The sequence below is a fragment of the Candidozyma haemuli genome, assembly GCF_002926055.2.
Source record: "Candidozyma haemuli strain B11899 chromosome Unknown H_2014730914, whole genome shotgun sequence".
Lineage (NCBI taxonomy): Eukaryota > Fungi > Ascomycota > Pichiomycetes > Serinales > Metschnikowiaceae > Candidozyma > Candidozyma haemuli.
Genome location: NW_020289907.1, coordinates 407408 through 433723, shown reverse-complemented (window position 1 = coordinate 433723; position 26316 = coordinate 407408). Strand labels below are relative to the sequence as shown.

The 26316-nt window shown below is 45.9% G+C and overlaps 7 protein-coding genes across 7 annotated transcripts; 4 read left to right on the top strand and 3 right to left on the bottom strand. All coding sequences in view use genetic code 12, as the record gives it.

Annotated features, from left to right (window-relative positions):
• Window positions 1-10967: 10967 nt before the first annotated feature.
• Window positions 10968-12758, top strand: CXQ85_004728 (uncharacterized protein; the record flags this gene model as incomplete). The annotated part of the gene is made up of 1 exon (XM_025488337.1): window positions 10968-12758. The coding sequence occupies one exon, from the start codon at window positions 10968-10970 to the stop codon at window positions 12756-12758; it is 1791 nt and encodes a 596-aa protein (XP_025342999.1).
• A 754-nt stretch (window positions 12759-13512) lies between these two features.
• On the top strand, window positions 13513-15268 carry CXQ85_004727 (transcription factor TFIIE subunit; the record flags this gene model as incomplete). Its single annotated transcript, XM_025488336.1, has 2 exons — window positions 13513-14350; window positions 14901-15268. The coding sequence occupies 2 exons, from the start codon at window positions 13513-13515 to the stop codon at window positions 15266-15268; spliced, it is 1206 nt and encodes a 401-aa protein (XP_025342998.1).
• Window positions 15269-15503: 235 nt separating this feature from the next.
• Window positions 15504-16202, bottom strand: CXQ85_004726 (uncharacterized protein; the record flags this gene model as incomplete). The annotated part of the gene is made up of 1 exon (XM_025488335.1): window positions 15504-16202. The coding sequence occupies one exon, from the start codon at window positions 16200-16202 to the stop codon at window positions 15504-15506; it is 699 nt and encodes a 232-aa protein (XP_025342997.1).
• Window positions 16203-17630: 1428 nt separating this feature from the next.
• CXQ85_004725 (uncharacterized protein) lies at window positions 17631-20159 on the top strand (the record flags this gene model as incomplete). The annotated part of the gene is made up of 1 exon (XM_025488334.1): window positions 17631-20159. The coding sequence occupies one exon, from the start codon at window positions 17631-17633 to the stop codon at window positions 20157-20159; it is 2529 nt and encodes an 842-aa protein (XP_025342996.1).
• Window positions 20160-20188: 29 nt separating this feature from the next.
• Window positions 20189-20689, bottom strand: CXQ85_004724 (U2-type spliceosomal complex subunit; the record flags this gene model as incomplete). Its single annotated transcript, XM_025488333.1, has 1 exon — window positions 20189-20689. One exon carries the CDS (start codon window positions 20687-20689, stop codon window positions 20189-20191), a length of 501 nt encoding a protein of 166 aa, XP_025342995.1.
• Window positions 20690-21491: 802 nt separating this feature from the next.
• On the top strand, window positions 21492-22682 carry CXQ85_004723 (uncharacterized protein; the record flags this gene model as incomplete). The annotated part of the gene is made up of 1 exon (XM_025488332.1): window positions 21492-22682. The coding sequence occupies one exon, from the start codon at window positions 21492-21494 to the stop codon at window positions 22680-22682; it is 1191 nt and encodes a 396-aa protein (XP_025342994.1).
• Window positions 22683-23462: 780 nt separating this feature from the next.
• On the bottom strand, window positions 23463-24560 carry CXQ85_004722 (uncharacterized protein; the record flags this gene model as incomplete). Its single annotated transcript, XM_025488331.1, has 1 exon — window positions 23463-24560. The coding sequence occupies one exon, from the start codon at window positions 24558-24560 to the stop codon at window positions 23463-23465; it is 1098 nt and encodes a 365-aa protein (XP_025342993.1).
• Window positions 24561-26316: the final 1756 nt, after the last annotated feature.

Here is a 26316-nt window from a genome sequence, read left to right as displayed (position 1 = left end):
CTATGAAATCCATGAAATTCAAATAGTTCCTCTTTTCTTTCTCCTCCCTTCCTCTTCTTTCTTTTCCTCTGCCCGGCCACTTCCCTCCCAGCTCCCTCCCAGCTCCACTTCCACCTCCAGTTTTTTTCTTTTCTCTCCATTCGCGGCGCCGACGCACAGAGGCAAATCTCACAGAAGCGCAATCATGCCACTGTGGGCCGATAAAAAAAAGAGAGGGCACAATTTGCCAGGCTCACTTTTTGTTTCCTGCCTGTTTTGTTGCTTCAGGCGTTCAAGCGGCGCCAACGCAGCGAACCGGGCGCGATCGTCGCCCCTGGCCAACTTTGAAAAGTTGGGACCCCAGAGAGGGAGGTGGCAGGAGGAAGAGGGAAGACAGGGGAAGAAAAGGAGCAACGTGATTGGTCAAAAGGCTTAAAAGGCATTCTTCTTTTCTTTCTTCTTCTTCTTCTTCTTCTTCTTCTTCTTCTTTCTTTGCTTCTTCGTTTCGGTGTGCACCTTCGTGGTACTGCTGCTTTTGTTCCCTGGCTGGAGTGGCTGGGCGCTAAAAAGTTAAACTTTCGCGGGGCAGTGGACCCTGCCAGCCAAGGTCTGGCGGTGGGGGACGTATTTGAAGCGAGCATGGAGTATGTACCAGGAAGCGTGAAGCGTGAAGCATGGTGGTTTAAACGTGGACTGGAAGCTGTTGGAGGTGGGGCGGCAGCAGCGGCGGCAGCAGCAGAAGCAGAAGTAGAAGCGCTGCTGCTGCTTCAGTAGAAGGTGGTAATTGCATTTTTTTTTTTTTTTTTTTTTTTTTTTTTTGGTTTTTGCAGGGTTCTAGGTGAAACATGGTTGGGTCTACCCACCAAATTAAGGTTATTCATGGGTGCTTGGCTCGCTTTGCTGCTGGGAAATCCATGTTTGTGGTTTTCTGGTATGTATCTTCTTGTATTGTGTTATCGATAGTGATATATCCGAAGCCACTCACGTTGAGAAACAGCAACAACGGGCCGTCCAAGTAAGCTTTTGCTATCGCATCTGGCGTGGTTTGGGCTGGCTTTGTGTGAGCCGGTAGACCGGGATGTTGGTTTCTTGGTAACGATGCTTTTCTTGGGGTTGGGGCCGCCTGACTACTTCGTAAGTGGAACCTCAACTTAGCTTTCGTATGAACACTGCCTGGGTTTTTGGATAAACCTTTTTCGGTTTGGTTTCACCCCTATTGCTGATTTTGCCTCCTTTTTGGTTTACCTGGCTGGTTGTTACCCTTTTTTGGTTCGGACTTTCCGGCCCAAAGTTTGTCAGAAAGAGTAAAAAAAAAAAAAAAAAAAAAAACTACCATAAACCCAATTCTCCAACAATCATCTAATCTTCTCTAATAGACACGTATTGCATTTTTTTATGAACTCCTCTATCTCTTCTAAACAGCCAACTCTTCGTTCTCCCCAATCCTATCCCAAAGAGTCCCAAAGGGTCCCAAAGAGTCAAACCGGCCTTCTGCTTCCTCCACCGACGTCAAAGCACCAACGGTTCGTGGCGCTGAGCTCGCGTATCAACCCATTGTACCCATCAAATTCAACTACTTGGCTCCTTCTGTCAAGCCACAATGGCCCATTGTCAGCCGCGGCCAGGCACCAGCTTGGTGACACGGATATCTGGCCCAAAGAAGCTGGAGGTTAAAGTCTGAAGCTAAGATCCATCTGCCAGATGGAAAGAGCAAAGGGGAAAGTATAGACTGGTGAGCCTGAGTCATTCCTACTGGAAACAAGAGTCTCATTGTTGATATTAGTCTTTACGGGAACCTTTGCTTGTATTCCGGTCTGGGCTTACAGAACAAACCAAGTACTATCATCAACAACCTACTCAGTATCAACGCTCTAATTACCTTTTCCCCGCCGGTTCGGAACATAATCTCGATCTACATCGCATCTGGCACTGACGATAGTGTTAAAGAACGGCTAAGCCCGAAAACGCTGATCCACAAATCTAATCTAGATAAAGCACTGAAGAAGCTTGAGTTCAAAGACTATCTCAAACCGAGCTGAGCCTGGTTGGTTGTTAAGAGGGCTGGCTTCTTGCGGGGACCTTAGACTTCCTTCTTTTCAATTATTTTTTTCAACAATTCGTGTTTCGAAACTTCTTCACTCTGCTTCTCTGCTGGACCATTCCTTCTCTTTAAGGTAAGCCACCGTCTATCTTGAGGATCGCTTCGCTCTAAACGAAGCTCCCCTAAATCAGTAGATCTTTCAGGGACTTTGCTGGTGACAAAGGCTTCGTCAGCAACAAAGGTCTCCACCCTTATGGGTTATGAAATGTGCCACCAATGAGAACAATGGAGCTGGATATTGACTGAGAGTTATTGATTGTTCAGGAAATAGACTTTAATTCAGGAAAACCTTGAAGTATGGGTATAACCATATTTTGAGGAAGTCCGAGCCGTGGCTAATTGGTGTTGTAAACTGGTGAAGTCAGCCCAGCAAAAGGGGGTTTCTTTTGTCAAGGGTCTTTGATGTTTCCTGGTGGTTTGAATAATCCTGTTAATTTTTGAAACCAACGACAAAGCGGGTTTCCGTCCAATGTTCTTCAACAAAAGCACCTCCAGGCATTGTTAATTTCCTATTGACCACCATAATGCATAGCCTCCTCACGGCAAGAGTTACTGAATATCATTCTTCCATTGGTGGCCGTCCAAAAGCAACCAAGTGGATGTCTAATTGGATGGTTAGATATTAGCCGAATTGTGAATGAAAATGTTTCTTTTGGCTTCGACAAACGGAGTTTTCTAAACCATAGAACAACACAAGAGCCAGAGAACTTAAAACTGAATCTATCTTTACACTTAGATTCCACTCTAACTACACTTTCTTGCCTCCAAAGAAACACTATCAAACACAATCGCCTGAGTTTCGCCAGCATCTATCCCACAAACTGCCTAGAAGCACTACGGCTTTTCCATCTCCAAGATTTGTGTCCCAATGCCAGCCTACTAATCGTGCAGCTTACACCACCTACCATGAAGGCTCCGCTTCGGCTTTATTAAGACAAGACCAACGTCTAGCAAAGCCTGTGGGGACATCAACAAACAGCAATTACGCTCCTTGCAACACCCTTGTTGCTTCCCGACGCCTCCCCGAAGAAATACCCGAACACTCCCCGGTATGTGCTTCGGCTAATCTAGTCTGAAGCGCCGCCGCCAACGCCAATTTCAACACTACCTCCAACGCCAGCCCAGCACCGTTCTGACCTGCCTTCCATGGAATTATACTTTGCAAATGTTCCATAAACGTAGCGAAAGCACCTCCAGCTGCAGCAAGTGCTAAACTACATCTTTGCGCTTGTGTTGCTTCCATGCCTCGAGGGCTATCCAGCATCGTGTTCTACGGCCATCGTCTCCAGACGCCCCAAAGCGGTACTTGGACTCGATGCGTTTTGCTGTTGGTGGACAGAGTTTGGGGAGTGTCTGCCAAGGAAGGGTACAGGGCCTCGTAGAAGAGTCTCACCCACTTTTGTTCCACAAGTTTCCGTGGTAGTATTGTGATTCAGATCTTTAATTTCACCTATACTACTGTCTAAACAGCCTGTTGCCATGTGCTACCACTACCTACTGATAACCAATTTGTTGGTACCAAACCCAAGCCACAACGCCTTCTTCCCCAGGTTGTGGGGACCGGCTGTTATGTTCCCGATGGACCCACATAAATCACTCATTTTCCTACAATATCGCCGGCCTGCTTAGTTAAACTACCGTCTCCTATCTTCTCTGCATGCGTGGCTGCTAGTCTTTTCCACGGAAAACGGTTCCACAAGCTGCTAGAAGGCTGCACGAAGGGTTAAACCGAACACATTCATTCTTAGTGGCTGCAAACCAGGCTAAAACGAGCCTCTGCATCACCCAAAAGTCTAAGTCAGGCGGTTACTTTTGTGCTCGAACACACACACGGCTGTATTGTTAAGCGATTGGGGCGGTGCCAAACAGTACGACGGTTCTTTTTTTTTTTTTTTTCAACCAAACAGCTGTCGGCATTCAGCAAACTTTGTTTTAGAGAGAAGATCGATTAGATGTTTAAACTCTGAGGCTCAAGAGGCTCAAGGCTCGGCGCCTCATAAACGGAAAAGTCCTTAAGCATCAAGCGATCACAAAGCAAGCAATCGCCAGAGGGAGCTTCTCTCGATGTAGTACTGTTTACGACTTGTTGGCCCCCTTCAACATTGTTGGGTACTCGTCTACAGACGCCAGGCGATTGTTTTCAGGAGGAGAGACACTTGCCAGTGCCTTTTTCGTTAAACGAGTATGTAAGCGGTGGTAAAAGGCCCAGCCTCCTAACCGCAAGAAGTTCTTGGGAGAGAAAAAAAAAAAGGAAGGTTATTGCTGGGCGTCAAGCAAGTCTAAAAAAGGCTGCCGGACGGGTTGCCAAGGGTCCTTCCCGGTGTTCTGTACCTGGCTTAACAACCATGCTCAAGCGCCACAAACTCAAGCTGGAGGATTGGCGCCGTGGGGGAGGTATGTGGTACAAAAGTGGCATCTGATAGAAGTTGTTGACAGAAATTCGCTGTAAAATTCCATTTCGTGACACAATACCGCTCGTCGAGAGGTGGATTCCAAGAGGCACCATGGACAAATATAACCGTGCTACAGAACCACTCCTGGGGTGATTTTTTTTTAATTGGTTTCTGTTTCTATGGTTTGTAGACCAGCAAAAGAGGGTGTATTCCCCTCAAACGCCCTTGATGTTTCGGCTATGTCTGGTTTGCCATTGTTAGCCCCATGGAAACCCGATCTCTTTCGTTTTTGTGGTGGTTTTCTCTTCTCCGAACTTACCGTGTTTAGACGACAAATTCGGACTCATTAATTTCATACACAAGCACGGCACCGGCGCAATTTTGCTGACCTAAGCAGGGACACAGTTTGTAGACGGAATGTCCATCAAGGTACAATTCCTGGTATAGGTGGACGGCTGAAGAGAATTTGGCTTTCTCTGGCTGCTGCAAATCTGGCATTTCTAAAGTTTATATACGTGAAAAACGGGATTTCGGAGCTTCCGTGCTTTAGAACAGACAAGATTTACTCTCGTGTAAAAGCTTATTTGGTATGACAAATGCATCTCGATGTTCGTCAATCGTAATTAATGTTCCTCGTCAACGAAGTAGGCGGTAGATAAAAGGACTCAAAAGGACCGGCGTCTTCTTTTTGGTCTGCTATTTTGTTTAGTTCCTATACTTCCTTTCCTGATGTTTCACCGTTTCTGGGATAGCACCATATACTGGATTCTGGTTGGCTGAATAGCTGTAAAGCTAAAAGTTTCTTGCGGTCCACAATAGTTTGAAACAAACTGGCATAGGTATTCTTGTGATTGCTGGCTTTCCTTCTAATGGGCAGTGTCAAAGAAGCCATACTTCTTTGTGATGTCCCATGAGATGAAACAGCTTCACATTGCAAGGTACCAAATTCAGGCTTGGTAAAACCAGACGGCTTATTCTTTGTCTTTCTTTCAGGTACCAGTAGCGTTCAGTTGTTGGTACTTCCCCAAGCTATCTAAAGCAAGAGAGCCCTTCCATGGTCCACGTGTGTCAACGAATGCCAACTTGTGCATAACTATGGGAACAAGAAATGTTTGAAACTGGAAACGGTTCCTCTGGGTATCCTAGGAACTGTAAGTTGGGGCTTTTCGTGATGGACGTATTTGGGTTTATGGCATGGACCAAGAAGGACAGAGGACGAAGGTTCGGTTCTAGAAGTAGCCTAGGCTGCTTGGCTTCACCCCCTGGTGTTTTTGGCTGTCACGGGTTCCCTTTACCTTCCCATGTCACTTGTCGAATACCGTATCACCCTCCCATGACTTCAAACTCCAGTGAAAGCCGCCAAGTCTATGTCTAGACGACCTAGCGTTGAACCAGTGTAAGGGGAACCAACACAAACGAGAACGGTGGGTTCAAACCATCATTCCTCTTCAAATCTCCCCGTAAGTACCATGGAACCTCTTGCTCCTTCCATGTAACCTTCACAGGCCTCTGTCCAGTAGTCAAGTGCCGCCCAAACCATTATCCCACTCTACCAACCTAACCAGAAGATGGTAAAAAATTCTTCAACGGTTTGGTCCTCTGGGCTCTGGTTCGAGCAACAAACTTGCACAGAATCTGAACGCCGTGGAAGCATCTGCTTTGCAAAGAAGCCCTTATCTCTTGTTCTCCTTGTCGGCAAAAAAGCGCTGGCAGAAACGATCTAACCATGTTCCATCTCTCTCCCGTCTTGAGCCCTGCCACGATGCTGCTGTGCCTTGCTTCTTTTTAGCGTTAGTAGAATTATCTGACCACTTTTATATGCTTGTTGGCCCGGAAGTCCATGGTTGCATGTGGGAGTGTTTGTTGATGTTACATGGCGGTGGATTTAGCAAAACAGATGGACGAACAAAGAAATAAGGGATAAAGAAAAGTAGTAGTTTTCAGAAAATTGGCAGTTTTAGAGCTCATTTGTACTACGTTGTCATGGTCACTGACAAACCTTATTGGGTGGGAGTTGCTTGTATGGCTTGCGCATGCCACTTGAAACCACCATTCTTTACATAAATTCGACAACGGTTATGATATATGAAAATGGAGGTCTTTTTTAGCGCTTCGAGAAATATTCACTCCTAACCTCCAAAAAAATTACCCGGTCTAGCGTTACCATAGTCGCTTTTACTCTCGTCTCCCACAGTACGGTTGTCAACAAGGCATAGCAGAACAGGACATGTTTACGATACGGGACAGGATCAAGAGGACCCTGTAATCTTGCTACTAGTGTTTTTACATTGTTGGTAGGATCATTCCCGATCAAAGCTGGCACATCTCCCACGATCGTCGTTCTAAACAATAGTCAAGATCTCCAGCTGAGAAGCACTTACTTCGATAAGCTTCCAACAACCAAGACAGCCACAGATCCGTCCCACGTTTTCCACCAGCTTCATTTTTGCCGTGCCCAAGCTACTTGTATTACAGATACTTCGGGCAATAGAAAGTGTCGATCTTCCAATACGGATGCTGTTCTATGGTGTATTGTTGGCTATTGTTCGTGAAGATTCTCCAGGATTTCTAGAATCTCCTCGACAGACGCTAAAGCCGGCTTTGTTTTAGACTTTGACAATCGATCTTCCCCAGCGATCCCAAATACCAGGAGAACTTACCTTTCACAAGACGATGACAGGTATGCGCTTAGGCAAACCTTTGAAACGTTGGGTAGATGGGGAGAAGTTACATCTGGAGAGTGAAGGGGAATCTATGGATGAGTTATTTACAGTGTTTGTTTTAGTTAGGCTCTGTTTGGCCCAGCCTGGCTGCTAAGACATTGGCAGTGAAATTCCACTCGGATAAAGCAAAGTCGGTTAATGCCGGTATTGGAACTGCTCTTTGTGCAACTAGTTTTTACTAAAACAGTTGTCTGGTTTAATTTACGGAACTTTCCGAGAATCACAAAGATAACCTTCAAAGCATTGACCATGACGAAATATCAAGTTGTTACAGCAACCCGAAACGCTTCTTGGAATTCAAAACATCACCTTTTCTGGATGGATAGCATCAAACAGCAGCCTTACAGTACTTCCACAAATACCAATACAGCAAGTATACCACGCAAAGACTCCCAGCTCAAAAGCATTAAAGTTCAAATCGTGTGACTTTAAAGTTCCCACTAATTGTGATACAAAAGGTTTCACAAACCTGATAGAGGGTAATTCCACTTGTAGGTCGGTTGGACTACGTCAATTACTCTGAGTAAGTCTTGCTGCCTCATCACCCAAGATAGGAGGCACAAAACAGATCCAATACACACAGTTTCATGTTGCAACGGCATTTTTATAAGCGAAACTGTCTCAAAACCAAACGTCTCTCAAAACTCTAATACAATAGCTATGGCGCCATGTTCCCGATTGTTTTTTCCCAGATATCATGCACCAGCGATGCTTTTGCCTTTTCTTGTCAGCTGTACAACTGCTTTCATTAAAACTGACTTTAAAGATCCAATGAGATGTCACAAAAGCATCCCCGTAAAAGTTGTTCGGCTAAAATTGCATCCTAGTAGTAAACCAGCCGCTCAGAGAGCACTACATGAGCAAATTGCATCGCCAGGCCGGTGAATAGAAGATGCAATGCACTATGCCCAGTTTAAACCCTAAAAAACCGAAAGAAAAGCCGGCTATTCACTTCTGACACATTATAGGCTTAGCGAGATCCAGTAGTTTAATAAGGTTTAGAGATGCTGTGGACGCATCTCGAGCAGCACCGTAAGTTAACGCGTCAGAATCGCCTCAAAACTTTAATAAAAAGGTTTTTAAAGCACGGTTGCCGAGATGAGATCACAAAAGAGGTAAACGGGAAAGGATTGGTCCCTTGTTGCATTAGATAAGTGATGTGCTTGGATGGCTGCGAAAGATGGTAAAGGATACTTGGGAGAGCAACTGCCTGGGGTCGTAACCATGGGACAGGCAGGAAAAGCATTGCTGCTGTCGATTGATTTATTGGGTTTAGCGAACTTCCATGGGTATGCATTGGGGTGGAGGGAATAAACGTATATGTGGCATTTGCTGGTTATGTGAATGGAGGTAGTGCAAGATGCATTGGCAATTCCATGTTGAAGAAGAATAACCCGCATCACCTGTAAGTCAATGGATGGAGCAAAGAGGAATTCCTTCTCATCCTCATTTTATGTCTTTTTCTTATTGTAGAACTTCAAGTGTACTAGTGTTTGGTGAAACCAAGCAGTGCTACTGTATAACCCACCAGCTCTCAACTACATGCCCCTATTCTCCTATCCATTGCACTGCCCCATCAAAAACAAAACAACGTGTGTTTGTCTTTTTCCTTTTTTTTTTTTTTTGTTGATTTTTCCATCCTCTTTTTGGATTTTATTCTTAGTATACTAAAGTTAGCGGTTTATGGTGAAACGTGGGAAGATGATTCCTGCGAATCACCAGTGGTTGCAAAAACTAGACCCACTTTCTCACCAGAAGTGCCAGCCGGTGACGAAAAGCGACAACACAGAAAATTTACAAACAAAAAACAAAAAGACGTGTTTAATTTGAATTTAATTTCTTTTTCTTCAAAAAAAAAAAAAAAAATTCTATATCCACAAATTGAACCCCGTGTTTAATACATTTCTTGGGCCATTCCATTAACCCTATGTGCTTTGGGGTCTGGTTTCCCCCACTGATAAGATAAGCGGATTGGCTGGATCAGCGCCACAGTGGACCTCTTTTTTTCGCAGCCATTCCAAAAAAAAAAAAAAAAAAAAAAAATAAATAAAAATAAAATAAAATAAAAAGAATAATTAGAACAGGCATAAATATAAACACATGGCTGGAAAGAAAACGCCGATGAAGGGGCGGGAAGAAAAATTATTAATTGCATGCCACACAACGAAGAAATGGAGAGGATGCGGTGAACAAGTGCCTGGTGTTTCAGTGGACCCCTAATACCTTTAGTGGGGGCCTCAGTGGGGGCCTGGTGGGGGCTTTGTGTGTCTCACATTGGCCCTGAAGGATACAGTTACCAGTATCTCTACTGTTTCACCTAAACAAACACAATCCCCAGATTCCCTAAATCGTAGTGCTTCTCCCAAATGTCCATACTGGAGTGCCCCTCATGAAGTGTTGTCTGGAACTACTTCTCCAGGTGCCTAGGGACCCCTGGAGCGATTCCACAACTCTAGAACCATAGATCCACAGTAAACCATGAAATTGACTCTTCCCGATCTACCACAATTCCAGGCCTAGCCAGGCCCAGTCAGGCCCAGTCAGGCCCAGCCAGTCCTATCTACACAGTTCAGTGACCACCATCTCTATCCATTTCCTTCCTGTCCCTCTACATTCGCTCCCAACCAGAGCACAAAGCCCCATAGCAAGTGACCCTTGACTTACACCTGGGTATCTTTGCAAAGCAACAAAAGTCCATCTTTCCTTCGCTTCCCCTCCTTTCAACTCCAAACCTAAAAAATTAACCATAAATTAATCAATAAATTAAAACAGGTGCCTAATAAACAACACACCTCAAGCACCAGCTCTAAACTCTCCTGGTCCGCCCGCCCCACCCCCCCAATTCCCAAACCGAGCGCCCCCACAAGCCAGGAACCACCCACCAAGGACCCAAGTAGCCAGCTAACCAGGTAACCAAATTCCAATAAACACTAAATAACCTAATTTCAAATTCCATACCAAACGTTCCTCACATTCCAACTCCAATTCCAATTCCCTTCTACCTCCAAACTCAATTAATTCCAATCCCTCTACCTCCAATTAATTCCAATCCCTCTACCTCTGCCATTTATCTCTTTTCCACTGCCTATCCACCTCTTGTTTCCTCTTGTTTCCTCTTTTTCCACCTCTTTCCTCTTCTGCCTCGTTTTTTCTGGGCCTGCCTCGCCTCTGCCCCTATCCTCACACACCAGGCTAAAAAAAAGAGCCAAACAGCCAAAAGCAACAACGAGGGGGGCCCCGAGGCCTCGCGCTCACTTTTAGCCAAGGCTGGCAAGAATCTGAAAAATGTCCAGTGCCGTTCACTCCATGGATTATTCAAATTTACATCCTCTAACTAAAGATCTATATTCTATTCATACTTTCATTTTGTCACCTTTTCCCTTCTTTCTTCTTCCCTTCTTCCTTGCTCCACCTACCTTTGTCATCTTTTGCTCTTGCTGCTCCTGGTTCCTTCTTTTATTGTTTACCCTCACTGACTTGTCTTGTGCAACCGCAGACACTGCGGCGCTGCTATCACAATACCTCTCAGGGAAGCAACGTATATAACCGCCCCTGCCCCACGTCTTGTGAGAATCCTTCTTTTTCTTCAATTTCGGTTGACGTATTCGGTTTCCACTTGCCATTTTCTGTTCTTTCACCTTTCATTTCGTTGTTGCTGCCAACCACCTGCGCTTCCCCAGATTTAACTTTCCACCTCAGCTTTTCCCCGTTTAAGCTCAACCTTTTTCCCTGTCTACCCAATCCACCAACCTTTTCTTTGCTGTCCACTCCATGGAGGTGGAGTTCCGCAAACACCTTCCTCCTTACCGGTCTCTAGTTGACCCGAAAGCCCAATATGACTACCGTACCCATTCGTTTGTTCAGTTCTCCCAGCTGGACTTGAGCAAGATCTTGCTGGGCTACCAGCTCCCGAAAATGCCCAGGGCCACCTTCAAAATGAAGTATAAGCTGTTGCTTTCTGACGTTTCAATGAGAGCGTCCTTGCTTTCCAGGAAAGTGCCTTCGGTTTCGGCAAAACTGTCCCCTCCACGCAAAAGACCGGCTCCTACGCTGACTTCGTTTAATGATCTCCCTGAAGAAGTGCAAATCAGGATCTTTAGCTTTGTCAACGATACTCCATCGTATCAGAACTGTCTTTACACATCCAAGACGTTTTATCGTATGGCCAAGCCGTTCTTGTTCCGCTACGTTTCATTCACTTCCACCTACCGCTTTGCACAGTTTATCACTTACCTACGGCTCAATTCGGCCTTGGGCATGCATGTGCTTGAGGTGGACTTGTCCCAGTTGAAACCTGGAAGCTGGGAATTGGAGGCTCAAAGCGATGATGACCAGGAAGATAACGAGTCTGATATGTTTCAGGACATTTTGGCTATCTGGGCTGGCTGGCGTGACTGGAAGTTTGCAAATAACCCTTTATACACTTTGCATCCGCTCCCGGCAACGCCATTGACCAAAGCCATTCTGCCACATTCGCCTGGTGCTATTCCATCACATAAGAAACGGAAGTTCCTGAGCTACTTCAAGAAACGCAGAAGATCTCATACACGCATTGAGCATGCTGATGATCAAAAACCACATCCTGGACCCCTGAGGAATATCCAATGGCTCCTCCAGCACTCCAGCCATCCAAAAATCAACAAGTTCTTGATGAACTACTCGTCACTGAAGGATTTGCCGATTGGCTATATCATCCATTTGATCAACATGTGTCCCAATTTGCGTTCGGTCAATTTCGGCAACCTTTCACTTTCCACCGATTACTTGATCACCCCAAAAATGTCCCAAAAGTACCAAGGCTTCGATATCATGAACAACTTTTCGAAAGAAACAATGGAAACAATCGATAGTTTGTACCCAGTGGCCGATGCTGACTTGTTATTCCCAAATGACACGATGCGTAAATCGCCCCATGATCTAACCTCCTCGGCTTCCTCGGTCTTCTCCTTGTCTACGCTCTCCAAGCCAATCAGAAAGTACAACAGTTTGCTCCCGCCACTTCCAAAGCTGGTCAGAGATATTCTGTACCTTTCAAAAGGCGATGGACTTGTGTTTTTGAGTGACTTGAACTTGAAGTCGATCAACAGCGCTCATTTGGAGACTATAAACGAAGCCGAAATCCTCAGTTCCATGTGTAAGAGAACCAAATCCTTGGAAAACATCAACTTATCAAGTATGATCTGGATCAACTTGCGTTTGGTGAAGCAATTCATTGGTGACATGCTTGCATCGGACCTTCGTCGCAAGAAGGTCGAAGGTAAAGAATGCACTGTGTTCAAGAATAACTACTTTTCACCGCTTGAACCGCTTGATGAAGAGGATGATGACGAAGAAGAAGAAGAAGAAGAAGACGCTGGCTCGTCTAAATCCATGGTACTCGACTTGAGCAATTCAGGTATGAACAAGAACCTTCGCTGGGCCCAGCCAATTGATCTCAAGACCCGCAAAGGCAGGAAACTTGTTCATAAAATCTTGAACGACGAGCTCCTTCCCTCCTTCGAAGAGTACATGCTCCGTGAACGTGACAGAATGGGCAGGCCCGGAGAGAACTACTTTGCTTAAAAAGCCATACAAAAAAAAAAAAGAAGTATGTTCCAACATTCAGGTCATCACCGTTTCATGGATCAGCTCGTACCCTTAGGCAGGCGACCTCCAACAGCGATGGTTTTAGAGCTGGTTTCACAATATGTGTTTATCTGGGAAACCCTACACTAACGCCGCTTAGGCTCAGACCCGAAGGTCTTTGTTAATGCCTTGGCAACGACGTTGGAGCAAGAGATCCTGAGGAAGAAAAGAAGGGGAAAAAGATTTGATTTTTCAGTGCGATGACAGTATGGAGCCATCCGGTCTGCACACGACCCTTACTAGGTCAATAGTTTAGTCCTCTATGGGTACCACTTGATCTTGATGGAGGAAGAAGGAGGGATTTTACGAATTTTGTCTTTTTCCTTTGTTCAAGTTTAACTGGCGATCCATGGCCGCATGACTATGGTTGCACAATGCCTCTTTGAGCCATACCAAGCACGGAAACCCAACATTTGTACCATACCAAACATGAAAAACCACAATCCAAAAAAACAAAAGGATATGAAAAGCAAATTCAGAATGTACTTACGGCCTGCTTTTGTCAATTATACGTAGTAGACAACATTTCTACTTGGAACTTCCTCTAAGTGTGGTCTGGATTGGCAAACCCACACCCGTGCACCACGCAATCACCATACTAGAAAGAAATGTTCATGACAAATTCTCCTTAAGGCAAGCTTCTCCTTCAACCTCAACACAACCTTAAACTAAGAGCTCATATTCCCCTAGAATGTCAGATCTCTCCTCGCAGCTCTCGGCATTCAAGTCCAGAATCAGAAGCGGGCCTTCCGTGGCTGTCAGAAGAGCAGTCACTCCAAAACCTGCCAACCAGGAGTCCCTGACGCCCAAAACGCCTCTGGCTTCGGCAAACGGCTCCAACGGCAACTACAGCTTTGCTGAGAATGACAGGAAAAGGGTTGCAGGCGAATCCTTCCTGTCTGGTAAGAAACACAAGCTGAACATTAGTATGTCTGGTTCACATCTTTCCACAAGACTCCACTTGGCTGTGGAGTATATCAAGCAGCAGGACAAGCCAGTGCCTGTTGATAAGCTTGAGAGCTATTTGGGAACGGATGTGACCGAGGCTTTGCTTCCGTTGTTGAAGGAAATTGACAGGATCAAGTTTGACTCCTCCAGCAACACTTTGGAGTACATGTCGCTTCACAACATCCGGAATGCTGACGATTTACTTGATTTCCTTCGTCTGCAGCCTACGTTTAAGGGTACTCCAGTAAAGGAGCTCAAAGACGGTTGGTCTGGATGCATGGAGGCTATCCAGAGCCTTGAGGACAGTAACCGTATTTTGGTGCTTCGGAACAAGAAGGAGAACTCGCCCAGGCTTGTGTGGGCCAACTTGGGCGGTGAGATTGGTACATTGGATGAGGAGTTTGTGGATATGTGGAACAAGATCAAGATTCCAGAACCCGACAACCTCTACCAGGCTTTGGTCGACCAGTCGTTGAAGCCAACAGGTGCCGATCCAAACATCGTTTCCAAGAAGCCAAAACAGCAGGAGAAGAAGCAGAAGAAGGCCAGAAGAGGAAAGATCACCAATACCCATATGAAGGGTATCTTGAAGGACTACTCGCAGCTTGTATAAGCTCAGTGAAAAGCTTACATTCATGGCAAGTGTAGCCCTTCAGGATTGGTTCCTTTCATCGTGATCTTGCCTGACTGGCGCTTTATTTCCTGCTGAATCCGCCTTATAGAAAATGGGTTGAGCGAGATTGCGTGCACCGCCAACCCAAACAATGACATATAGAAAAGGTGAGACTACAGCATCAACTTTGCATTTCATAGTTCTTTATGGTTATACAATGAACGGACTGATTTAGTCAGGGGTAACGTAGATCAAAGGCATTGGGCTTCAGTAAATTATCAACGTACTGCACACACCTTACTACTAGACATTGGGGAGAGTAAAAAAATTCCTGGCTTCATCATTCCACAACCACAACCATGTCAGGTATGTGAACCCCTTATCGCTTGAGCAAGTGGACTAATTGATCAGATTACTCATTAAATTCTGATTCTGTTAGTCAAAGAACGGTTCATTTTGACCCAGTATTCGCCCATCTCAAGTAACATCACCTTATTTACACCATACTAACACCACAGTCGATTTTAACACCGTTGCCACCGAGTTCTGTAACTTCTACTACCAGCAGTTCGACTCCGACAGATCCCAATTGGGTAACTTGTACAGAGAGCAGTCCATGTTGACTTTCGAGACCTCGCAATTGCAGGGTTCCAAGGACATTGTGGAGAAGTTGGCTGGTTTGCCATTCGCCAAGGTTTCCCACAGAGTTTCTACTTTGGACGCCCAGCCTGCCTCTCCTCAGGGTGACATTTTGGTTATGGTCACCGGTGAGTTGTTGATTGACGAGGAGCAGAACGCTCAGCGTTACTCCCAGGTGTTCCACTTGATTCCAGATGGAAGCTCTTACTACGTCTTCAACGATATCTTCAGATTGAACTACTCGTAAGCATGATGGAGGGCAAAGGACGCCCTGCTGTTGCTGCATAGATAGGACTGCCGTATGGCGAATAAAGGATCATGAAAGAGAGCGTAGCTACTTTAATTGAAGTAGTGGGTACTTTTTTTTTATTTTTTTATTTTCTAGTTTTTTTACTTTTTTCTGTTTTCTAGTTTTTTAATTTTTTATGCTTTTATGTTTCTTCTAGTTTTTTGTTTTTTGTTTGTGGACTTCATTGGTCCACCTAATCCAGAAGGCATTCGTAGATGTTCACCTTCTTGTGTTTGCTGGTGTCGAAGATTGGTTCCTTGGACTTGCCAAGTTTAATCTTCTGCTGCTTTGTCATCTTCTTGAGAGTACTTGGGATGACAACAGGAGCTGGCGAGAGAGAAACTTCAACCTTCCTGTTTTGGCGTCTAGACTTGACAACCTGCCACTCATCAACCTGGGGCTCCTCCCAGGTGAGAAGCTTCTGGCTCATTTTGGCGGTTTGTCTGGCTTGTATAGCAAAGTAAGCGTATCCTTTGTTGGGGGACTCACAAAGGCACTTGGAGACCAAAACTGGAAGGTTAGTCTTCTCCTTGAGGAACTCTTTAGGTGTAGATGCTAATGTAGAAGTTTCAGAGAAGTCTGAACCTGAACCTGGGGAAAGGTACAACTTCTCCATCTGCTTCATTAACAGCAAAGCAGTTTGCTCTGTTGGCAGCTTGACCAATTGAGCAGTGGCATGCTTTTCAGCAAGTTCCAAACTACTGGAAGAACCTGCAAAGGTTACTTTGGACTCTGATTTATGGAACCAGGATCCAACTTTATTGGAGACTCTGTGGAATCTCCTAAAAATACTTTGAGTAAAACGGTCTCGTTTACGTTGAGCTTTGGCGCCTTTAGTGGCAGTGGCTTGAGCTGTGGTCGAAAGGCGGAAAGCTAATGGATATCTAGTCATTTTTGGCTGTGTGAAAGTGGTTGGTAAGGAAGAGAAAAGTGGGAGAAAGGCCCTCTATTTATGCTTTTCAGGGAGCCGTAGAGGGTTCTGGAAGGAGCCCTAGGACCGTTGGAAATAGGCAAGTCTAAATCTACGAAGGAGCCTTTTTGGGCTGTGCTGAGAAAAGTGTTGATAAATGGTAAGTGGTAGGTCGAGGAAGGAAGGAATAAAGGGCGATTTGAAAAAGTGGTCACGCAAGCTGAACTCACCGGAGCGTTTCTACAGGCCTGGAATTTTTTTATGGCCGAACTGGTCCCTGCTTGGAAAGTATTGATGGTGTTGGTAGTCAGGGTAGAGTCTTTGTGGTCAATGGACAGGCATTTGATTACGAGAAGATGGCGACGGAAGGTATTGAAAATGAATGACCTTTGGAAGTACCGGAAGAAAGTAGAGCTTCAGGAGTACGTGACAAGAGTATTTGAAAGATGTAACGTGTACGATTATGGATCAAACAGGTAACTTTAACACCCACCGGCTGAGAAGAACAGGTGGCTTTCGGGCCTAAACAAATCTGGCCCCGCTTAGCCGGGACGAGATGGAAAGGCGACGAGAGTGGGTTTGGTGGTGTACTTGTTCCTGGAGGAGCCATTTCTTGGTGGTTCGTTCCTGATTGTGTAGAGATACGGTGATACCTGGTTCACTATGGTTATCAAAACAAGCAGACAAGCTAAAGAGGCAGGGCTTTAAGCTTAATAATAAGCCGTTAAAAACAAGCATAAATCTATAGTAAGTACGTAATTATCGGTATCTTGGAAGCCGTCTAACGGTACCGTAGGTAGTGTTGTGGAACCAAGCACAATAGTAGTTCAACTGAAAACGCAGTAGTATGTTTATAGTTACGGTAAATACTATATATCATCGAATAAAAAGAGAAAAGAAAGTTTACGTAGAACAGAAGAAGCAATCTAACGTTCGCCATCTGCTTATCAGCCTTACAGCACTCACCAGTAGTTAGTGAGCAACAACCCATTCAAAACACCCAAAACAGGCCCATACAAGCCAATTTCAAACACCCTCCATACGTAATCGTCTCTCTAACATAATCCGTAATTTGCACTCAATTTTACTTCTTTTCACCTTCCCTCTTGTCTTATCTTCCTCAGCGTGACTACCGTTTGCAGCCACAGCAGCACCAAAGCGACCACACTACACCACCGCCATTCCACCCCAAAACCCCAAAACCCCAAATCCACTCAATTCAAAATATCTTCCCAAATTACATACTTTCCCTTTAGTATCTCTATTTTTATAAACCCACTCCACCTTTTTCACCCATCTTCTTCTCTTCCAGGGACCCTCCTGGATACAACTGCTCCAGGATCGGATAAATAAGGTGTACCCCAGAATCACTCACAACCACCAAGAAAACAACCCTTCTACTTTATTGCCATGCTGGACTCGCCTGTGCCTTCAATTCCTCAAAGGCCCAAATCAAGACCTAAGAAATCGGATTCTTCACTGGACGTTTCGCCTGCTGCTGCACCTGCCTCGCTGGACCATGCCACTCTGGCGGTACCAGCTGTCCCTGTTATTCCTCAGAGACCCAGGAAGACTGAAAGTCTGGTGAAGAGCGGTGAAGATGTTACTGAAAAACGTGAAGATTCCTCGCCAGCGCCAGCTATTCCTAGCAGACCAAGAAAGCAGGTTCCTGAGACGACTGAGGCTCCAGAATCGCCAAATCAGCCTTCTCTTCCTTCCATACCCAGACGCCCAACTAAAGAGAAGGGGCCTTTGGCTGCTACGGAGGCTAAGGACGACGTGGCTGATGATGCCAATGACACGGATAACGAATCGGGTAAGGATCCAATTGATGATTCTGAGGTTGTCAAGGCTCCAACGCTTCCACTGAGCGTTCCTGGGGAAAAGCCACTGGAGATTTTGGATTTCGAAGAGGGAACGAAGGGTCCTGCTAGCGTTTCTGATTCTGAGGAGTCTACAGACGTGATTTCTTCTGATCCTCATGACGATATTGTTCCTGCTCCAGTTAGCGAAACCGCCAAGTCGGTTGATGGACACCCGCCAAGGGACGGGCACTTCAGTCCCCCAGAACCTTCAGAGAAGAGTTCCGAAGCATCTTCTTCAGATGACGTTGCCGAGCTTCTTGGAAACAAGATGAAGGAGCAACGTGAAAGCGCTAGTGCTGATGTCGAGAAGGAGGACTCTAGCAATGTTGAAAGCGTTCACGTAAGTCCTTCTGATTTTGATGTGGATGAGCTTGATGTTGGCTCTCTTAGGAATGAACATACGGGCCAGGAAAGCAACACATCTTTGGCCAAGGAGAACTTGACGTCCAGAGATGCATTCACTGATAGCGAGGATGAGGGAACACTTTCAAAGAAGGATCATTCTGAAACCCCCGCTGCTGATTTCCAATCTCCAAAGCCTGTAACTGAAGAAGTTGAAGACGAGAAGAAGTCTCCAGTTGAGTCCGAAGAGGTCCCTGAAAAAGCTGAACCAGAGGAATTAAGCACGACTGAGGCTGAACCCACAGTTCCTACTGCAATTGAGCCTCTTGAACGTGAACCTCAACGAGTTGACGAACCAATTGAGCCCAAGGCAGTTGAAAAGCCCGTCGAAGAAGAGAGCAAATCTTCTGAAGAGCCTGCTTTCAAGGAAGAACCAGTAAAGGAGGAACCAGTGAAGGAGGAACCAGTGAAGGAGGAACCATCAAAGGAATCTCCTCAGAAAGTCGAAGAGGAAACTCTGAAAGAATCCGTTCCAAAGATGCCAATTATTCCTCTGCGTCCAAGCAAGCCAGGCAAGCCAAAGAAGCTTGATTCCGGTTCAGAATCCCAGGCTCTGGAATCGAGGAGCTCTCCTGTTATTCCTTCCAGACCACCTAAACCTGCCACCAAGGAGAAGCCTAAGGCTCCACCACCAAAGCCCAAGAAGCTCTCTTCCAAGATCGCTGCTTTCCAGCAGATGTTCAATCAGGAACCTGCCGAAGCACCAAAGGAGCAGGAAAAAAGTGCACCAGAGAAGAGAGGTAAATTGTCGTCTGACAAGACGAATTTTGCCGCTAACTTGCAAAATATGATGGGCGCTGGAATTGCATTGCCAGGTATGGCCAACCCAGAAATGTTGAAGAAGTTTGCGCCAGCCGAGCCTGAACAAGAGGCTTCCGAAAATAAGGAAGATGCCGCTCCAAAGGCACCAGCAAGAAGAGCCAAGGGCCCAAGAGGTAAGAAGCTTCCAAAGTCCATTCAAGAGAGTAAGGTTACAATTGAACCTCGCTTCAAGTTCTCGTATGGAAACTTATGGGAGCTTGATTTCAAGGCCCCAGTTGCCGAAGATAAGCCAGAGGAGCTCGCTACACAAGCTGAAGAGACAGAGGAGATCTCTCCAAAGACCTCTGAGCCAGTAGTCACCGATACTGGATTAGAAGCACAAGAAAAGGAAACCTCAACCGAGAAAGGTTTCGCCATCCCTGTCTTAGATGATTCTGCCGATGCGCCTGTCAAGGAAGAAGATGTCGAACAGCTTCCTAGCTTACAAGAAACGCAGCCACCGCTAGATGAAGAAGAAGAACTTCTGAAAGTCGAACAAGCTACAAAGGTACCTCTCGGTGGATCTACAAACAAGGGCCCATTGAATGATGTTCAGAGCGACGTTGAACCTGACTATGAAATAATAAATAAGGAAAAGGTGTCTCAGAACGAAACGCCGAAGACCAACACTTCAGGCACTGAAGAATTCGACGACGACAGCGGGTTTGAAGAAGCCAGAGAAGCTTTCTCGAGCCCTAAGCCACTTGCTGACGTTACTGGCAAGTTTGAAGACGCAGAGGAGACTGAGTCCAACCCTACCGAGCTCGCAGAGGAGCAGCTTCGGGAGTTATCTGAGTATATGCTGAGAGACAAGCCCACGCCGCCCGAAGACGACGAGCCTGTTCTTGTTAGCAAAGCTGACGAATCTTAGATATTGCATTGTTTAATTGTGGAAATACATCATCGATCACCGTACCTGGGGACGTAGCTGTATGATGGCTGTTTGGAGTCTGACTGTGGAGTTTCTTTAGGCGACTCGGCCTTTTTACCATCCTCCTTGCCCTCTGTCTCTTCCAACTCCTCCACCCTGTTCTTCTTATTTCCATCCACCACTTGGGCTGCCTCCTTGTGCTCCGTAGTGTCCTTGGTGAGCTTCTCTCGTAGTTCAGCCACCTTCTTCTCTATAACGTCATCCTCCTCGTCCTCATCCTCCAACTTGTCTCGTAGCTCAGCACACTTAAGCTCTATGCGTCTCTTTCTATCATGTTCCTTGATCTCTCCACCAGCCAGTCTTCTAGATCTTATCTGTTTAGCCCTGGCCTCTCTCCTTTCTTCGTCCTCCTGTTCTCTCTCTCTTTTCTTCCTGTAACCCTGGTACTTCTTATCAGCAAGGTTCTTCTGGACATATCCCGAAGTGCCACTGCCTCGTGGTGTCTGGAGTCCAATCCCGTTATAAGACATGGTGATGAGGTTACGATAAGACTGTTCAGTGCGCAGTGCCATATAAGGTGTGGTAGAAGGAGTCCAGCATCCACTGGAAGAAATGAAGATATGGACGTATAATTGGTGATTTCTTGAAAAGAACTACTTGAATGAGCCAAATTCTCTTTTTGGTGAGTTTTGAAGAGATAGGGCCATAAATAGCTGTACATTGTCTGTGAGTGGCCTTAAGTATATAGATCCACTCCAAGCAACCACCATGTCCACTAATACATGTTATTTTACGCTAAAACTCCAGAAACCATAAACTCACGCCTCCTTGATCACCTCCCTCAATTTCCCCTGCCTTTCCAAATATTCTTTTCCAAATCACCAAACCATCCACTTCGAGGCTTACAGTAGTTTATGCATCTTGACGCAGCCTCGCATTTGGTTGCAAAATACCCAAACGGCTGCAAACCAAGAATCACCAAAACATAGCAATTAATTGAAAATCCAATAAACCTCCTTCACTTGCTTCCTCTAATACAGCCCACGCCCTCTCGTTCCCTTTTGTGTGCTTGGCGTTGCTACTTACCCACGTGGGGACTATCTACCATATATAACCACACCGGTTCCCCAGACTTTTCAACACTATGCTTAGAACAACCACTCTTTTGGCCTTGCTTCATAGCTGCCAGGCTGTGATTTACCCACAGCACTATCCACCCTCAGACAGTCCTTATGGCGATTTGGATACGGTTTTTAACCCGGAAAGAGGCACCAATGGGGAGTCTACAGCACCTCCAATAGCCCTGAGTATGGAGCATACAACTTCTGTAACATGCCCCATGTGAGAAGCCCAGAGTATAAGAAACCCGAGGGGTTTGAGCTTCAGTATGTGGAGGTGGTTCATCGCCACCATAAGAGAACTCCATACGCTTCGAACGTGTTTCCAAAGGAGGATATTGGTCTTTCTTGCGATAGAGTAACCAACTTCTACTATGGCCAGGCGGTTGCACATAACTACAGTGCCCAGATTGGCTGGGACGCTTATGTGGATCCAGAAAACCCGTTTGCTCACCAGTATGGGTTCAATGGGTCTTGCCAGTTTCCTGAGATTAGCGAAGGTGGTTTGGAGGATTCACGTCAGCATGGTATAGACATTTTCCAGAACTACCATGGCAAGTTGGGCTTTTTGCCGGACGAATTTGACCCTAAAAAGATTAAGTTTCAGGTAACGAATAACCAAATCACGTCTCAAGTCGCTGGCGCTTTGATTGGCGGGATGTACCCAGACCTAGAGCAACAGAGCGTGGACGTTAGCATACAGCGTGCTGATTCTGACTACTTAGAGCCAAAGTATCTGTGTATTGGAGCAGACAAAACCAAGAAGTTCATCTTGTCTTCTGAAGGCTGGAATGAGCATCTTGAAAGATCAGAGTACCTTTTCAACGAATTGGATGCCATTTCTGGAGTCAACCCAGACAACAAGGGCTGGCACGTCTCGTGGGACCACTACTTTGACAACTTGGCTCATAGGTTGTGCCACGGGCTCCCCTTACCTTGCAAAATAGACGATCCTTCTACGTGTATTACTGAAAAGCAAGCAGAACAAGTCTTCCGTTTGGGCGACCATGAGTACAACTACCAGTACCGTGAAGCACCTCAGCTGACCTTGTACCTGGTTGCCAAGTACGGCATTTTCCTTCAAAAGGTTCTCCAGCACCTCAATGAAGCCGCTTCAGGTTCCAGCGAGGTCATTTACCGCCATAACATTGCCCATGATGGGTCTATCTCTCCCTTACTTGGAGCATTGCAAATTGACTATTTGCGCTGGCCGGGTATGGGTGCCGAAGTTGTGTTTGAGCTTTGGAAGAAGGAAGGCCAGGACTTTGTCAGAGTCTTATACGGCGGTCAACCGTTGGTTACACTGACACCATTGGGTACTTTAGACTTGGTGCCCTTGGAAGAGTTCGCCAACTACCTTGAACTGTTCCTCAAGGAAAACAACGTGTACGAGTTGTGCCAGTAGAAAAAAAAAAGTAGATATAAAGAGTGATATAGATTAATTTAATGTGATATAGATATGGAGAATAAGGTTAGCTGAAGTGAGTCCCTAATGGTTGCAAAATAGAGAAAGGTCGTTGATAAATGAGCAAAAAGCTCATTTAATGGCCAAAGTAGCTTTTGAGGAAGCACAAGGGAAGAGAGGTAGCTTGGAAAGAGGCAATATATAAAAAAAGCTACTTTTTTGTCTTGGATATCAACTAGTGGTCCTTTTGTATGTACTATGCGAATGTTCAGTAACAGCCTGCAAAGGGTCCACCCAAAACACCAACAACTCCAATAAAAACCCCAAAAAAACCACCAAATATCAAACAAAGTCAATCCAATTAACATCCCAACACTATCTTCTTTCCCCCACATATCCCCCACTTTCAACCTTCTTCCCTCCTACCCTCCACCCTCTGTCCACCTCACCTGCATCTCACTGCTCCATTCCACTCACCTACTACTCCATGTCCTGGCTCAAACAGGTCCGGGCATTGCCCTCCAACCCGTCGTCCAATGATATACTCAAGGTGGAGTACCTCGACGTGAACTTAAACAATTCGAGAAAACTCATGGGCAATATCTCGAACCTCTCGGCAGAAGCGAAGGTGGTGGCTGAGAAGGAGGAATCCACAGTGGAGGCCATGCTCCAACTTAAGAACTTACGTAACGAGCTCAGCTGGACTGATAGCATACGGTGAGTGGCAATGATGTTAAAATGTATAAGTGAATCTATAAATGAACTGGTAATAATAAATGTCTACGAGCTGGACTCGTCGTCGGTGACTATGAAGTCGTCTAAAACAATTTCGCTGGGGTTCAGGTACTTGACCGCCTCCAAATCGTCAGGACCATCTTGGTCGTCGGAAGGACTGGTTGGCTTGTACTTGATCACGATGGTGGCGTTAAGTATAATAAGGCCTGTGCCCAATATACTCAAGAGGCCTGGAACATGGCCAAAGATGGTGAGGTCCCAGATTAAAGCATACACCATGGTGGAGTAGATCATGAGGGAGGATTTGCCTGCTTTCTCCCTCTGCAAGCCAGCCGTCAAGCAGAATTGCATCAAGAAGCCCGATACACCGATCAAGCCAAAGAGGAACCACTGGTACCCGCTGTTTGGGAAAGCAAACGAGACCGAGGGTAGAACAGCGATACTGACGAATGTGACAATACATGTGGTCAAGGCGAAATAACTCACGGAAATGAGCGGATGGGCCAGCTTGCCTATCTTTCTAAGCACGATGTACACGGTAGCAGCGCCACAGACACCGATAAGGCCCACGCCGGTACCCAAGAGTCTAAGCTCGGTAGAAGAGGACTCAGTGGAGTCTGTTTCAGACAGAGTCTTAGCGCCAAAGATAAACTCGGGCTTAGCGACCAAAATCACACCTCCCAAAGAGAGTAAAGCACAGACAGCCTCTAGCACGGAATAACGTTCGTTCAAGAAGATCCAGGCAAAGAACGGCGTCACAATAGGGATAAGGAAGGTGATGGACACAGCGTCAGAGAGACTCAAGTACTGCAAAGAAAAGTACAAGCCAAATACGCCAAAGAAGCCCAAGATGCCTCGAAGCACCAAAAGCACTCTTTGATCTCTAGGCCCAAACGGCGCCTGGTCCACAGACTTCGTGGCCAACATATACACCAAGCAAAGAATGTACGTGATGAACATTCGAATAAACAAGATCTGCAAAGGGTGGATCGGATGGTCTTTGGTGGTGGGATCGGTCTCCAACAACTTGCAAGTGACAATCATGATGGAGTTGAAGAAATGGGACACTAGAAGAAGCAGCACCCCCAAGTTCGGGAGCACTAGATTATGGTATAGCCCAGAAGCACGGTCTTTGAGCGACATGGTAAAAAATTCAAAACCGGTCAGAAAGAAGTGTGGTTGGAAAGTTGAAGCAACTATTCCGGCCCGAGCTATATAGGCCCCGGAATCGCACCGCATACAGCATAGTAAGTACCGGTGCCGCGCGAGGGGCTTATCGTGGGGGTGCACCGCAATTTTGCAGCCATGACAGAAGTGGAGGCAGAAGGAGAGGAAGGGTGGTGTTGGGGGTTCTGGTCGGGGGATTCTGATTGGAGGAAATAAAGTGAGTTTGTTGAGGTAGCTGGACAGAAGAGACCTCTTTTGATGGCCGATTGCGGTACTGAGAAAATGATAGACTGCCTGTGGAAGTGGAAAATTTCAGACAAGCGATGAGCGCATAACGGCTTACCGGTGAGTCCAAACGTCATTGGTGGGGGACCAGAGAAGGAAGAATGGTGGTTTTGTGGAAGTTGAAGATGACACTTTCTAGCATTTTATTACTTGATTTCTTACTATGACTGTCGATGGGACGGAATTTGGGTAGGGCTGAGCCTCTCGCTTTGGCTTTGTGTGTTCTGCACCATGGGTCATGAGGAAGCTTATCAGTGTACAATAGTCTGAATGGGCTTTATACGGTTTGGCCAGGGCTAGATTGGTACGGTGTGCCACTGGACTTGGTGGGTCTTTAGGTGATGGAGGGACCATTGATGAGTCTGGCTTTTGCTTTGATACTGTGGTGGTTGTATCTCATTGGTGTGTGGCTCACAGTTAAGAAAACGTACATTAGATAAATCCGGTCAAGCGAAGGTGTGCAAGGATGAGGATGTTGATTTGGCGTGAGGTGGGTCAGAGGATGCTGGGTTGAGTGTTGGCGTGGGGGATCAAATAGTGTTGATGGTGAGTCAGGCTGGTGGGTCAGGATGAATTTGCACCCACAGTAATTGAGGCTTGCCTAGGAGGTGTGAAGAGATGGACGAGAAGATGACATGGCCATGTGATAATGCAAGCATTTTGATGAAGCCATTTGTATTGAAGTGATGGTAGTAGGTTCGGTAGTTGATGTCAGTAATTGATGGTAAATTGTAGATTGTGAGCTTCCTTTGTTTGAATAAGTTCCAACGTCTTTAGAGAACAACCAACGCATCCCACTCTACCTTACAGAAGACGCAAATAACAGTGTTTCAATAAGAGTATCCTAGTTTCCATTGGTTCCGGAAAACAAGTGGAATGTCCGATTGTACAGACGTCAAGAGGGGTCGTTGGTTATGAGAACTACCTTGGTGGGGCAGCCAAATATAGAGGTAATTAAGAGGAAGTGGGTTTCTTTTCTTGGTGAAAAAGTAGCAGTGAAGACCAAGAAGGCTCTGATAAGATGATGCTCGGTTGAAAGGTAACTGCTAAACGGTTGGATAGCTTCTGACGAACATGAACGGCTGGGTTGATGAGGTTGGATCGTGGCTTAGGACGAATGGCTTAATCAAAGTATATACTTAGATCGAAAAGATACAACGAGAGGGGCGAGAAAGAGTGGCTGGAGGTTGAAACGGGAGATGTTGATGGGGTTTGGTGGAAGATGAATGGTAACTTCTTGTCTGGTGAAAGAGACAATGAATTCAGTTAATCACTGGATTCTCTGGGTCTAAAGGACAAGACTAGTGAACCTCACAGTAGTATAGGAGAGAAAAGAGAAATTATGGGAACTTCTAGGGACTAGGGTTGTTCAGATGCCTTCTTCTTTGCTGGTCTTATACATCAGTGCTTACCATACGTACAGCCTCATATTGAATCACTGATACCT